The following is a 16,001-nucleotide window of genomic DNA, read 5'->3' as shown; positions in this document are numbered from 1 at the left end:
TGTAGTGTTTTATGTTAAAATAAACCTTTGGGTTAAGTTGTCGCAAGCAGGTTCTTGTGTTTCTTGTGAATTTGGTCTTAAATTTTTATTTCAAGTGGCATTAAAAAGTCTTAAAAAGTCTTGAATTTAACTTGCCTTATGCTGTAGGAACCCTGACCACAGATACACGCCCGAAATTGAGCATGAGCAGAAAAAAATAGCTAATGGGACGAGCACGTAGGACGGCCATATGTAAACATATCAGAATGATTCATAATTAAGAGGACCACTTGTTTAGATGATCCATCTGGAAATAAAAGATTGTCTTCTGCACCTTTAAGGTCAGGAAACAAGGTCATGAACCAATAGATTATTTCAACAAATTAAATTCTATCCTGATGACCATATTGAATAACAGACAGATACCCATAAAATGGTAAACTTTCCTGCTGTTCAAGAGGTTTTAAACCAAACTGAAATTCTCTATAGAAACTATATGACTAAAGATATCCATGGATCAATTTTCACTGATAGACTACAAGTGTCTTAAATATCGGGACTGATAGAGATGATGATATTGAATCAGTGGATCTCTAATCTTTATATTTGCTGCATTTTTAAAGCAAAGCTGTACAATATTAACCCTTCTTAGCTGCCACCCCTCAAGTTAAAGCGTAAAAGATGTGTCCATATCCAATAACTGAAGGTTATCAGCTTGTTTGGAAAACACAAAAAATATATCAGTTCTATTGGTTTTTAGAGCCAACCTACAAAATACATTTCATTTTGGAACCTTTTAAGGGTACAAAAAGCAGCAATTGGTCACACAATCTTCCTACCGGTTGTATTACCAGCACTTTTCTGAAGTAATTTACTACAGGTTGGTCCTCTGAAAGGTAATGTGTTATTTGTCCCAGTTTGTTACATCATCTGTGACTCAATTTGTTTAAACTTGGATCAAAACCACAGCATAGCAGTATGCTATAGGCTAACATTGAGCTGCTAACCTAACTGAAGTGTGCTATAGAATAGAAAATCCCTTTAATTGTCCCACAATGGGGAAATTCTGGTGTCTACAGCAGGAAAAAGATTATAGCAAAAATGGTCTCACAAATTGGACCTTAGAAATAAAAATAACATGATGGTGAAGAGTTAAAAAATAAATAAAATACTGTACTGTTAAATGTTTAAACAATATAAAAACTGTGCACCTGGAGATTAAATAACCAATATACAGCTATGGACATTTTTACGGTAATGGATATTTGAAAATAGCAGCAACATCAGGGATGTGCAAAATGACAGCAGCATGTTATTTAACTGACTTAGGTAGAAACTGTGCAAAATCAGCATGAATGTAACAACTTATTGAGGTTGTTGGGAACAGTGATGGTTATTGAGTCTTACAGCTGCTGGGAGGAAGGATCTATTTATTACATAACGCTCCCTGGTGCATTTAGGGTGCAGCAGTCTGTCACTGAAGGAACTTTCTTGTTTTGCAACAGCTTCATGAACGGGGTGGGAAACATTATCCAATAGAGATGTTAATTTAGCTAGGATCCTTTAGATCTTCATATCAGTAACACGGGGTCTGTAGAAATCTGATACTATTTTATAAGCTGCAATCTAAAACCCAAATTATCTGCAGTATAAACCTGAACTAAATCATTTTGCCTTTAAAACAGTCTGATCCTTATCAAAACTTTATTCTGTGTCTGGAAACACAAAATTACAAGCTTTGAAGATTTTTTTAAATTTCTTTATTTGGCTCTAGTGGCGACTTGGATAGAATTAAGCCTAATATCTTTTTGCACTTTTAATGCTTAAGCAACATATAGATGTTTTGTGTTTTTATAACTAACTGAATGACCAATGAGGCATTGATAGGAACAGCTCCAGGCTGAACTGCTGCGTGTTTCTATCATTGCAAACATTTGTAAATCTTGGACTGTCACCTGTACTTGTTTATTCTGTTTGTGCACAGGGTTCAAATGAACAAGGGAACTGCAGTCATTAAGATTTGCCTGTTTAAGTGAAGGTAAAACAAGAAGTTTGTGCACAGGAACAACAAAATCTTGAATGTTTAGTCTGTTATGCTGTTTTCTGGCATTATACGAGATAAGCTGTGATGATGGAGTATCCTTGGTTTGTTTGGAGGTAGGTTTATAGGAAAGTTAGTTATTTTAGTGTTTAATTAGCCTGGAGACTCATGGTTTGGTTAGAATGATGACTGTGGAGGTGAGAGTTCTTTATTTAAACACCAGCTTTGTGAGCTGCGTTATATGTTCAGGAAATTAGAAGTTGTTGCTTTTCAGGTAGCAGATTCTGCAGCTTTTACAGCATAATCAGGATTTTATTTGTAGGAACTTAATGTCACTTAACCGTTGGTATGTCTTCAGAGATCCCTAACTATCCTGCTTTTCCCCTCCGTCAGAGTCATTGCCGGAACAAACCTTTAAGGACGAGAGTGATGCAGCCACCCTGAGACAGACCCTTCCAGATTTAACCCCCGACGACCCCTCTGATGCTCCGGCTCTCCCCGCTGAAGACTCCACTCCAGCCGCTGCTTCCGCCGAGGCAGCTGAAGGGGAGGAGGCCGCTGATGCTGGGGACCAGGAAGGCGAGGAGTCTCCCAGCAAATCCCCCTCCAAAAAGAAAAAGAAGTTTCGCACACCTTCCTTCCTAAAGAAAAACAAAAAATAGACAGTCCTAGATTGGAGAAAGTTTGATAAGGCTGACCTCGCCTTCATTTTGGTTCCTTTTATTTTGTTTTGTACTTTTGCCCTTCAAGTGAGCCACACTCCCACACTTATTCTTCGGTTCTATATGTTAAAAATTTAACCTGCTTTTGCTCATTAGTGTGTATACAGTGTAAAACAATCGCATTATGGCTTTTTTTCTGTTTAGATATTAAAGGCTTTTAGTTGTGAGTGCAATCAGTCTTGTCAACTCCATCTTGTCTTAAATGCATGACTATAACTACAGGCTCACGTGCTTAAATTAGAGGTTTTTATTTCTTTTCTTTTTTAACTATTAACCAATGTAACCACTAGAATGTATAGGGATTGTATCCAAATATGTCTGCCGCTGCAGGGCAAGAAGCTTGTACCTTCTGCTGAGCTGATGGTCACTTCTGACAGTGATAAACTGCATAAATGCAACCCTGAAGCTGTGCGCTCATTTTATTACAAATCTGCAGACTGGAAGAGCTACAGTCCGGCTTCTCCCTAATGGTTGTTTGCTCGTGTCCAAAATGCAATAACTCCAATGAAATCACTATCAGCCACATGTAATGTTTTCCTTTTTTTTTTTTTTTTTTTTTTAAACATTGTTTTACTTACTCACATGGTTCTTAATCTAATGTTGGTCAAATACTTTGCACATCGGATTAAGTGAGAACACTGCTGCATTATGCAAGATTAGCCCTGCCTTGCTTCTGACATTGTGCTCGTGGATCAGTCTAAGGCTTCATGCAATGTATTTGCCTCTGCCTGTAAGCCTATATTATGAAGGAATGTGTACATTTGTATTTTTTTTTTCTGTTTTTATCATAGCTTTTATTTTGTATTATCTCCCCAATTTCACATTGCTAATTTGCATCTAGTGTTGCATATTTCCATCGGTTTCTGGTGGCATTTTGTTACATAAATCAGATTATTCCCTTTATTCTGTCATTAAAAACCCAGTTTTAGGAATACATTTTGCTTTTATCCAGTTGCATTTATTCATTAAAAAGGTTTCATGTTTGATCATGTCATAGAATCATAAATCGTGATGCTAATTAGTCTCTCCATGAATGATACTTAGGCTGTGAATCACTGTCAACAGTAAAGACGATTTACACTGGAGGAACAAAAGAAGCTATTTTTGTTGTGACTGCAATCAATGGGTGGAAAAAAAAAACAGTTTGATGTTCAGTTTCAGGTTGTGTGAATCGTTCAGCTGTAATAGAGAGTCTTGACGTGCTTTATGAAATTGACCACTGGTGACAGATGATAGACTTGCATCGCATCGAAGGGCTTCAAACTGATTGTGGGTTATATTTCAACTGTTCCGCTGAAGCAAATACTAATGTCCAACTAATCCTTTAAATCTGCTTTATTGGTGGTTTTGTTTTTAGACATGCTAAGTTGTATCATCTATCTGAATTATACCCATTTAAATATTTTCTTTTTACTCAATTTACAAAGTTATTCCACCACTTTCTCATGGTTCCACCTCTGAATAAAAACACTACCATGAAAAGGAGAATTGTGTGACTAGTTTTCAATATTTTACATAAATTGCAGCACGCTGAAATATTAATTTTGCATCCTGTTTTTTTTTTTTTCTCGGTTTAACATATTTCTTAATATGTGAAAGTTTGACAGTTTTAATGTAATAAAACGTGGAAAACTTGCAAAAGGCACACATTGGCAGAAATATGCTTTTGTGGTTTAGTTTTGTTCATTAGTATCGGCTATAGTTTTGCACTTGATTTTGTTTTCAGTTTGTTTTTTTTAGGCCTAGAAAAAAAAACATTGGTTAAGATTGTACAAAGTTAAATAATATCATTTAAAACTTACATTTATAATAAGTCTCATACAGAAGATCAGTAATATATTAGGTGTTATATCTAAATCAACATGATTTTATGTAGCTCCTTACACCAAGTAAAAAAAAAATATATTTTCTTGCTTCAAGAGACAATATAATAGGAATATTTATTTCATATCATTGAGCCTAAAGTTAGGCTAAAGATTATTAAGGTGTATGCTTTTATTAAAGAGCTTGAAATGTTGATAAATTTCTCATACCCTAGTTATTTTACCAATTTTATTTTTTTACATACAACATCAAACACTATCGTACTCTTTAGGGATTACAGCATGATTACAGTAATCCCTTGTTTTAAAGTAGAGAGAACAGTACCTTTCCCAATGCTCTCTGAAATTACTTTGGCTAGAAAATGATTAATTTGGTCACTATTAAGAAATGTCCCATTAACCTGTTTCATAGTAGTATTTAGCTGTTCTACCTTCAGAATAAAGTGTATGGTGTGTATTAATGCCTTCACTAAGTGTTTAGGGTTTCCTTTGGGTGGCTTAGTTTACAGTTTACCCTAAAAAGAGCAAATTTTTTTGAATCAGAGGATTCTTGCCCTCTAAATTTGACTGGTGTATTGGATTTAGAGCCTTTTTTTAAAATGTTTTTCCATGTTACCTCTTCTATTTTAATCTTGATCTTCTATTTCTATTCTAAATTGTCCAAAAAAGGCTACATTAGAGCATCATTTGATATAAGTATTCTCTTTGGAGAGCATCGTAATTTCACAGATTGCTTAATTTTTTTGCTTTTTTTTTTTTTTTTTATCTAAACCATATTGTCTTTGAAACCTTGCAATTTCTAATTAAACAGCTCACTTGGTACTAATGTATGGAGGACCAACTTTGCCATAATTAGAAATAAATGCAGATATAAATAAATGCTCCAAAAATAAATAAGCATACAATTAATTGCCACCCCAAAATACAATAGAAATTAAATTATACAGGTAGAAATTAAATTATACAGGTAGAAATTAAATTATACAGTGAGACATATATATATATATATATATATACGGTATATATATATATTTTTTTTTCTTTTTTTTATTAGCTGATTTGTTTATTCACCTTTGTTATAATTACCTTATTTATTTAATGTCCGTTATATTCAATTTTATTTATTTATTTATCACTTATTTCTTAAAGCATTTATTTATGTGCATTTTATAGTATTTTTGTCTGGTTACTGCAGTCAAAACGCTAAAAATGAAGAAATTAAAACCGAGCCAGGTGTGGCCGCTAGGGGCGCTGTTATCAAAACTGATACAGGAAGTAATTCTGGTGTCGTGACCCGTGAACACGCTCGGAAATGGAAACCTTGTGAGGAAACGTGGATACCAAATGATATAAATATATATATATATAGAATTATCTCCGGTCATAACGACTTTAGTTTGACTTTAAGACCTGGTGGTTCTTATATTTGGACTTCTAGGTGTGGCTTCAAGGTAAATATGTATTCTGTTTGTATGTTTACAATCTGCTATGACTAACATTTGCTGTTTTTTATTCCTTTTTATCTTTAGTTCAGCCGTAATTTCATTAACAGTTACTTTAGTTTAACAAATTGTTTGATTTAATGTTCCAGCTGCTGGAAATCAGGCTGCTATGTGTGGAAGGGCTAATGTTGATTAACGTGCTGAGAGCTTTGAGTTCTTGTGATGGTCAGTCTTATAGGGGAAGTTTCACTGTTTGCTCTAATTATTTCTTTAGAAATAGAGGAGTGAGAGAATCTGAGCTGCCAGTTTAATGTGTTTTAGGTCTGAAAAGTTCGGCATCCCATCAGCAGAGCTGCAACTAACGATTATTTTGCAAATCGGTTAATCTGTCTATTATTTTTGTCGATGAATCGATTAATAATCGAATAGAGCAGAAAGATGTTAGGAGTTCTGCATAGAGCATGTTGACATAATAAAAGTTTTTATCTTTAAGGCAAAATATATTAAAAATGTTTGTAAGTGGGATGCTCTGTTAGCTCAAGGGCTGTTTTACAGTCTCTATATTCCAGTTAATGATTAATAGATTGTTAAATTAGTTGACAAATATTTCAATAATTGATAATAATTGATTAATCCGATTAATTGTTTCAGCCCTAATCATCAGCATGTATGATGATCATCCATCCATTGTTTCCACTGAACATCTGTGCATCCATCCATCCACCATCCATCCATTTACTGACTTGTCTGTTGATTCACCATTTATTCATTCTTTTTTTTTTTCTTTTTTTTTTTACCCCAGCTTTTTTATGTTCATTATACTGTTACAAGTATAAAGCAATGAAATTCACTCTCTGCATTTAACCCATCCCCTTGGGGAGCAGTGGGCTGCCATTGTGTAGCTCCCGAGGAGCAGTAAGGGTCTTGCTCAGGGACCCAGAGTGGCAGTCTGTGGAAGTGGCGCTCAAACTCAGAACCTCAGGATTCCAAACTCTTTGCCCTAACTACTAGGCCACTACTGCCCTCCTTCCTGTTGTATTTTTTCTTGCAAGTTTCATAAAAATAAAAACAAAATCCGTGTTGAACGTTTGTGTTAACACTTTAGGATGTGGCTTAAAAGAAAAGGACAGAGGACTCCCTGCTTCTCTCTAGGAAGATGCTTTGCAGCATTCGATGCAGGTCTAGCAGTTTCTGCAACAGTATCTTCCCCACTGCCATCAGACAGCTGTTGAAAAAACTCTGAATCATGTCAAAAACTCTGCATCACACTGATAATACCAAACCAAAAATACTGCATATTTGCACCCTGTATATTAATGCTCTGAGCTTCCATATAAATGCATTTTTTGCCCTATGTTTTTTCTGCCACACTGTTTACATTTGATCACTTCTGCACTTTAAGTTTATTGACTGTCTTGAAAAGCTGTACTAAATGAAATGTCGAAACGTTTAGTAAACGACAATAAAAGTTGTTTTAAATTATGCAATTTTGTTACTGAGGAGGTGTGGGAAACTTTATTTAAGAAGGGTAATAAATGTGTTTCTGGTCACAGATGGGAAAGCCACCTAAAAGGAAGAACCTGGCTGACAAAGTTCGTAAAACCAAAACCGCCACTGAGATCAAAAACAATCCTTTTGAGGTAAAAATCAACCGAAAGAAGTTTGATGTTCTGGGGAGGAAAAGCAAACATGATGTGGGTCTGCCGGGGGTATCTCGCTCCAAAGCCATCAGCAAGGTGAGAAACCGCTCTGCTTTTTTTTATAAAGACGCCTCTGACTTGTTTGTCTTTACAGCCTGATTATTTTATTTTGTTGGTTTTTAAAGCACATCGACAGTACTGTAAAAAAAAAAGGTTTACATCATTAAATATTTCTTTCTTTTTTTTCCCCTTTTTTTGTCACAGTTAAATGCTTTAGATCGCCAAATGGTCAAAAATAATTTTTGATTCGACACTTTAAACTGTTATCTAAATATTATTTCATTTATTAAGGCAAAAAAGTTTTTTGATTGTGTGTTTTCATTTTAAGTTAAGAGGGAATAGATAAAAATACTCGTTTACAAGGAAATCACTTATAAAACTTTCTTATTTTTTGTTTATCTGTAGAGAAAAGAGACACTCTTGAAGGAGTACAAACAGAAAAACAAGTCTAACAAATTAATCGACCGACGCCTTGGAGAATATGATTCCAAGATGGCTCCAGAAGACAAAATCCTGCAGAGGTTCACCATTGAAAGACAGGTTGGTGACGTCCTAAAGGATTCTGTTGGACTTGGTTCCTTTTTATACATTTGGCACAAAAGTGAAGAACAGTTAACAGTTAGTTCTCTATTGTAACAATGCTATATGTTTTTGATTGATATCATCTATTGCCTGATGCTTCAAGGCTTCAAAAAAGAACAAAAATGTAATGTCTTGTTTATTTTATGTCTTATTTATTGATTTAACAAAGTGAGTCCTTAGTAGTGCTTGAAGGAACCTTATAGAGATATGAGTCTGACACCTTCTCTGCACGCTGGTCTCACACTTTTCCATCCAGCAGGCTAAGCTAAGCTAGATTTACCAACACAGAAAGTTTCTTCCTCATCAAGACAAAATTTTGAAGATAGTCTCTTTAAAATGTCCTGTTGGGGCAATGATTGATTACTTGAAGGATGGAGTTTGGTCCCATAGGGTGGAGATACGGATTTGTTGCGTCGCCCTTTTGATAGAGGCATCATATTGCCTCCATCAAAAGCTCCTTGGCTTTGTCCTCCAGAAACTCAACCATGCTGCCGGACAAATATGTTTCCTATAGCAACGTTTCACGTGGCAACATTTAGGTGAAGTTAAACAGGTTTTCCAACCATATATGATTTATGGCTAAAAAGTGCAACAGAAAAAACTGTTGATTAGGAAAAAAAAAAGATTAGATCTACTGAATATCTCAAAAGTTTCTACTGATTCTTTCCTTTTGTGTTAAACTAAGAAGCATTACTGAGGAAAGAAAAAAAGCTCTTCCTAACCTGATCTTGACATAATCTCTTACTTTGGTGTCGTATTCTTAGAGAGTCCATGAAAAACGAGACATTTACAACTTGAATGAGGAAGAGGAGCTGACTCACTACGGCCAGTCGTTGGCTGAAATAGAGAAATTCAATGATGCTGTTGGCAGCGACGATGAATCGGAAGAGAAAGGACTTTTATCAGGTGAGACCGAAACACCTGCATTTTGTTTGCTTGGATTTCCTAATGTTTCCTCTGAACTTACTCGGATTTTTACATATTTTCTGAATTTTTTTTTTTTTTTTGTCCAGCTGAGCTGACTGCCTCCCATTTCGGAGGCGGAGGGGGTCTCTTGAGAAAGAAATCTGGGGAGGACCAGCAGGAAGAGCAGAGTGGTCAGAAGACCAAATCCAGACAGGAGCTGATTGAAGAGCTCATCCAGAAGTCCAAGCAGGAGAAGGTCAGCTGATCGAACAGTACTCCTGGTAGAACCATGTAGGATGGGTTTAAACTTTAAAAAATTATCTGACTATTTCATTCATCTGCTTATAGAGGGAGCGTCAGGTGCAGAAAGAGGAGGCGCAGGAGCTGACTGAGAAGCTGGATCAGGAATGGAAAAGCATTCAGGCTCTGATGGTGAAAAAAGCACCGAAAAATTCAGAACAAGCCGACAAACTGGAGGAGAAACCGAAGGTAAGGATTCCAAACATCGAACTGCTTCTGTTTCCACATGGTCCTCCTCTGATTTCTGCTTTTTATTTGGGCTTCCCAGCCAGAGGAGTACGACATGATCGTCCGAGAGCTCGGCTTCGAGATGAAGGCTCAGCCCTCAGAGAAGATGAAGACCCCTGAGGAGCTGGCCAGAGAGGAGGAGGAGAAACTGAAAAAGCTGGAGGTGAAAGCACTAAACCCTCTGGCTGCCTTAATTCTTATTTTTTAGTACCTTTGTGAGGCAGAGTTTAATCCACTGCACGTTTCCTCAGGCTGACCGTCTGAGGAGGATGATGGGAGATGAAGGCGGGGAAAACGTGCAGAGCCAAGTCCACATGTCTGCCGACGACCTGAACGACGGCTTCGACTTGGACCAACACGACAAGAAGACGCTCTCTTATCAGGTATCTGAGTTCCAAATTAGACGGATAGGCTCTAAGGCTTGGATTTTATTTTCTAAACATCTTTTATTCCTAAAAGGATGGAAAGTGGAACATTGCAGAGGAGACTGAAGACGACAAGGAAGAAGAGGAAGAAGGATCAGATGCAGAGGAAGAAGATGATGATGATGGTGATGATGATGATGATGATGAAGAAGAAGAGCAGCAAGAGGAGGGCAGTAGTGAAGATGAGGAGGGCCACTCGGACCTGGAATCTGAGCAGGACAGTGAGGATGAGGAGAGTAAGCAGGACGACCAGGGGAGCAGCTCTAAGCAGCAGAGGAGTCTGAGCAGAGAGGAGCTGAAGGCTCAGCAGGAGGCCGCCAAAGCAGAGCTCCCCTACACCTTCACCGGTGACTACACTCACTCCTCACACAGACGCAGGATTTCTGTTGACTTCTACGAATCCACAAATAAAAAATCTGTTCTTCTAACTTAGCGCCTGAAAGCTACCAAGACCTAAAAGATTTGCTTCATGGTCACACGCCTGACAACCAGCGCCTTATTGTAGCCAGGACCCAGAAGTGCAACCACCCGAGTTTGGCTGCAGGAAATAAAGCCAAGCTGCAGGTACGTCCAGGTAAAACTGTCATTTTCCTAGAGAAGTTTGCATGAAATTAAGTTTCTTCTCTCTGTTTCAGAAACTTGTGGGCTTTCTGATGGAGTACATGGGAGAGCTGGCTACAAGGAGCCCACCTGAGCTCTGCACCGTAGATAAACTCATCCCGTGAGTTTACAAAGTGGCTGACTTTAACATCCCAGGCTGAAAATGGAGCCTTAAACTGTATTTGTTAACATTTCTCCTCATATGTTTTTGTTTGTTTTTTCAAAGGGAGCTCTACGCTTTATGCCAAATGTTTCCTGAAGCAGCCTGCCAGGCGATGCAGAGCATCCTCAGAGATGCTGCTCACAGCATGGAGGAGGTGATTGAGGTCAAAGGTCATGCTGCTTTCCCTACATTAGACATGGTATGATTTATTGATTTAGATTTTCTTAGTTTTTTGGATCAGGGTTGGTGTGTTCATTTTGCTTCATGTTTATGGTTTTATCAACAACAAAAGAACAGTTTTAGTCTCCTGGTATTTCATTTTTTTTTTTAAAGTAATCCACTACAATTGTTTGACAGAATTACAGTTATCTCATTAGAGATGAACAAACCATTCATGTTTATCTCTGTGGTGGTAGGACAAAAAAAGGCCTTTCCCCCGGTATCCCTTCATGCACACTTTATATGTAGTTTTGGCAAAACTGCTTTGCTGCAGCTGTGAAATTTTCCCAGATGTAAGCATTCCCAGGATTAGTTGTGACCCTGAATCTTACAGCAAATGTTGATACTATGTACGTGTTAATTACAGCTGTATTTAAAGCTTGTTTTTGTTTTCCAGCTGGTTTACCTGAAAGTGGCGGCGCTGCTGTTTCCAACCTCAGATTTCAGGCATCCTGTAACGACTCCAGCGCTGCTTTACATCAGCCAGACTCTAACTAAGGTAATATGAGACAATCCGTGCAATGAGAGCTAATTGTTGTCATTCTCTGAGCTTTTTTCCTCTTTATTTACATGGCAAGATGTAATTTTGTGTATTTTTATTAGACCTGATATCTCTTTATATAAATAGCTGAAACATGTTTGACACTTTATAGATTTAATATTTCTACTAGATTGTTGTTTTCTCCCATCGAGACACTAAACATCTTTCATATCTATGGTAGCACTCATCTTTTTGTCTGTGTGTTTTGTGCTTTTTTTTTTTTTTTAGTGTCCTGTGAGATCGTTACAGGACCTAACCTCTGGTTTAGTTCTGTGCTGTCTGGCTGTTGAGTACGTCTCCTTTTCCAAGCGCTTCCTGCCGGAGCTTATCAACTTCCTCAGTGGAACGCTCCAGGTGGCTGTGCAGGACGAGGCCTCTGGTATGTTGATGTGTTTTACTCCTGGTTTCGGTTCATGCGCTGATCTGAGGTGGAGCAGATCCGACTTACTTTAACAATGTTTTGCAGGTCGCATGGCGGTTCCCCCCTTCAGACCATCGGGGAAGCACTGTGATCTGCTTGTGCTTTCTAACTCTGAGTCCTGTAGGAACTGGAGCAAGAAAAACCTCCCGCTGTCTGCTACCCAGCAGATGGAGCTCAAAAGTGATCTGGACAGAGACCACTACAGGTGAGACAAGAGGAGGCTGCCATTTTATCTAGCTGCCTCACACCCTCAGGAGATACTTTATAGCTCCTCTGATAAATCTGTTTAGCTGACATTAACCAAAGGCTGCATTTTGTTAGTATTGATGTGTTTGGCCTCTGCAGCCTATTTAATTCATTCCAAACTAATCTGATCAAGAAGCATGACTCATGTGATCAAGCAAACTACCACAGAAACAAACTGATAAGTTTTGGTATGTAGAGAATCTTAATACAATCTTAAAAAAGACACAAAGTTAAAACCTGCAGATAAAGATGGAAAAATCAGGAACTAAAATTAGGTTGAACACATTTTTATGCTGATGTAAACGGAGGGATTGAAATTCAGAGTAAAAAGTAATATGGCTGAACAATTTGAAAAGGAGGTTAAGTTGGCAGGTGTCACAAATAACAGGAATAAAAGGCATTCAGAATGGGGAAACTTGTATGTACTGCTCTACTTAGAGTTTAGTCAAATAGTTGTTTTAACTTCTTTTGGGAGGAAAACACTGCAAAGGCTGTAATGGCTATACCAGGCCAGTAGGAGGTGAAAATAACCACACTGAGATGAAATGTGTAAAGAAGAAGCAAGCATGGCTAACGTGATGCTAGCTATATTCCCATAAAAAAAAAAAGCAGCTTTTTTTTTAATACAATCTAAAGATAAAAATCTTGTCAATATGCTCTATCCAGATCTCCTCATGTGGAAAAGTTTCAGTTTCACCTGGATTGATTTAGCAAAAAGTCTTCTTTAAGGAACCTTCGGCAATCGGATAGCCAAATGTTCATCAAATAAATTGTTAAACAGATTAATCAATTTGCAAATTAATCATTTGTCGCATCCCTTCTCTACGTGCTTGTGGTTGGTGCAAAGGAAAATCAAAATCTCAATTTTGGTTTAAAAAAAAATCACAATTTTGAATATTGAAATTTGTTCCACCCTAATAGAAATGAATAAGCTGCCATTATGCTTTTTTGATCATAGTGTGTTGTGAAAAGTCATTTTTTTAACAACCTAAAATACTTTTTGCATTTGGATAACGGGTACATGCAAAGCAAAATATAGTCAGTGTGGACGTGACATTGGAGCATTATTTGGAGTTCTGGAGTATAACTGTGATGCATTTACTGACTTGCATCGTATAGGATTTATGGGTTTCGGGCTCACTGGGTTTAATCCCCCTTTTTTCTCTTCTGTAGCCTCACAACAAACCTTACTGTTCCCAAATATCTGATCTTAGTGATAGCCGGGAGTCCTCCCTGTTTTGGTTTGGTATTAATCCGTTTGACATGTAAACATGTTCAGGTATAAACTCTGTATTTCCTGACATGTTCAGATTCCGAGCAAATAATTTCATCTTTACAGCCTGAAAGGAAATAATAAACATTTGTTCTATGAGGTAAAAACATTCATCAGCGGTTTTTTTTCAGCAAGCTGTTGATTCAACCTGCATGTTTCTATGTATTGATGATAGTGACTTTAATTGACATGGCATGAATGTGAAATTCTAACACGGACCGCCGTAGCATGTTTACCAGCACACGCTTCATAGCTCAGAGCGTCCCCTTGGTTAATTCTGACTCACCGGCATGCTTTCACGCAGCAGCTGGTGTGTGGGCACAAAGCAAAGCTTGCAAACAGGCTACAGTACAACTGAGCAGCTTTTAAAAGAAACTGTATTTTTATTTACCCAACTACAGACATGAGTCAAAAAGAATAAATCAGATGCTTGAAATGATTCAGATGATGAAAAAATTGGGGAAAATAAATTTTACTAATCTACTGAAGACCACTTTTAAAGTTAAATAAAATTGTGGCATGGTGTGTGTTTGTTAAATTTAATAATTTACAGCATTTCTTCACAAGTCAACAGAGCCAGAAACCTGTTTCCAATTTTTTTTCTCGCAAAAATGATTCACACATTCAAAGCGGACAAAGCATCGATATCCTTCACACCATAAACGTCCTCGCACCTCAGTGCCCAGTTATTTTTTAATTTCTGCATCCCTGTGGGCTTTTCACACACATGCTCACCAGCTGCTGTTTGCAAAGGACGCTCAGGAGTGACTAAATATCCACTCAGTGCTCCGCATGAAGGTTAGTCTCTAACGAGTGATGATGAAGACCTCAGGGCTGCACCAATCGATTATTTTAGTAATCGATTAATCTAGTAATATTTTTTCAGTGAATCAATTAATACAAGTAGAGTTGCTTTTAGTGAGTTAATTAGTCTAAGTAAACAAATCGAATATGGAAAACCTTTGAGCACATTTAAAAATGAATTTATTTATATGTAAATCCTTAATGGAAAATAGTTTTCATTTTCTTTAGGCACGTTATTTTATTTTATTTTTTTTAGCAAATGGCGTGTTTTAGATCCCATTTACTGCAGGTAAAGATTTGATTTGTTTACCAAGTCAGTTGACATATGATAATTTAGATATTCTATTAATCTGATTGAAGGTTTCAGCCCTGGAGGACATACAGTTACACAGCAGATGTTTCTAAAACGTTTCCAAACTTAGAGTCCTTTTCTGAACATGTAAGAAAAGAAATCCAGCCTTTGCAGCAGGAATTCTCAGGTTTTTTTTTAACCTGAAACCTTACTAACACTGTCGCTTTTTTTCCAGGTTGAATTGCTTGTCTACGTGCCTCGACCTGGTGAAGAGATGCTGTCTGCTCTACAAAGACCTCATCTCCTTCATGCACATCTTCCAGCCAATCAGGACGCTTCTTTCCAAGCATCTTTCCTCCCAAACCTTACCAAATCCTTTACAGGTTAGAGGCAAACCGTTTCCTTGAAGCAGAGCATTCCTTCAGCTCTTTCTCTCTGTGTCCTTGTCTTCTGTGTTCTGTTAATTATAGTGTTTGTTTTTGTGCTGTAGGAGCTTCACAGGGAGATCTTGGAAGCTATCAGCAGCGCCCCTGTGACTCACACTAGACTAGTGTTCGAGAAGAAGAAGCCGATTCCCCTGAAACTGCTCACACCAAAGATTGTGGAAGTGTAGGTGTTCCTTCCAGATCCTCTAGTTTAACATTATTTTAAAAATGGTTGGAAAAAATGTATTAATATACCTTTGTTTTAATGCGATTGATGTTCTCTAACAGTTTGGACTATGGAAAGAAGCGCGGCAGCAGCAGAGAGGAGAGAGAGAGGGAGCGACTAAAGCACAAGTACAAAAAAGAGTTCAAGGGAGCTTTAAGGGAGATCAGGAAGGACTCTCGCTTCCTGGCCAGAGAAAAGCTTAATGAGGTCATGAACAGGTATGGATCTAATTCCTTATTTGTGTGCAGTAATGTGAACCAAAGCCCTGTAACATCTTCAACATATATAATGTTTGTTTCAGGGATGCGGAGAGGAAGAGGAAGGTGAGGGAGCTCATTGGCAGTTTAGCCACTCAGGAGGGAGAGTGGAAAGCTCTGAAAAGGAGGAAGCGAAAGTGAAAACTTAATTTAAATATGGGCTCCTTCAGTTGAGCCGTTTACCTGTACAGGCAGATGTTTGGGGAATAAACATTTTGTTGTGTTTTTATGATTCTTCAGCATTTTTTCTTGAAAGCATTTTTTAATCGTCATCATTTCACATTAAAAGTTGTCAGTTTCTCATTTAGTTGATGTTAAATCAGATGCTGTTTGTCACAGGTGAGAAATGCCTCCAATACGATATGCAATGCAAATAAAAAAAACAT

At 37.5% G+C, this 16,001-nt stretch overlaps 2 protein-coding genes across 2 annotated transcripts in view; both read left to right on the top strand.

Annotated features, from left to right (window-relative positions):
- add1 (adducin 1) overlaps window positions 1-4,227 on the top strand; it is a gene marked incomplete at its 5' end in the record, with an annotated part of 23,303 nt that extends 19,076 nt beyond the window's left edge. The window contains one exon of the mRNA XM_015398886.1: window positions 2,414-4,227. Coding sequence (XP_015254372.1) covers window positions 2,414-2,682 — 269 coding nt within the window. The remainder of the gene's footprint in view (window positions 1-2,413) is intronic.
- Window positions 4,228-5,850: 1,623 nt separating this feature from the next.
- On the top strand, window positions 5,851-16,001 carry nop14 (NOP14 nucleolar protein). Its single transcript, XM_015398885.1, has 19 exons — window positions 5,851-6,016; window positions 7,561-7,743; window positions 8,113-8,247; window positions 9,054-9,195; window positions 9,303-9,451; window positions 9,544-9,684; window positions 9,764-9,886; window positions 9,975-10,106; window positions 10,183-10,495; window positions 10,582-10,712; window positions 10,784-10,869; window positions 10,975-11,110; window positions 11,528-11,629; window positions 11,900-12,050; window positions 12,138-12,297; window positions 14,943-15,090; window positions 15,198-15,316; window positions 15,421-15,576; window positions 15,660-16,001. Exons 2-19 carry the CDS (start codon window positions 7,561-7,563, stop codon window positions 15,754-15,756), a joined length of 2,604 nt encoding a protein of 867 aa, XP_015254371.1. The 5' UTR covers window positions 5,851-6,016; the 3' UTR covers window positions 15,757-16,001.

Source organism: Cyprinodon variegatus, unplaced genomic scaffold (assembly GCF_000732505.1).
Source record: "Cyprinodon variegatus isolate N-32 unplaced genomic scaffold, C_variegatus-1.0 Scaffold970, whole genome shotgun sequence".
In the NCBI taxonomy this organism is placed as follows: Eukaryota; Metazoa; Chordata; class Actinopteri; order Cyprinodontiformes; family Cyprinodontidae; genus Cyprinodon; species Cyprinodon variegatus.
This window is presented reverse-complemented; position numbering and strand designations above follow the sequence as displayed.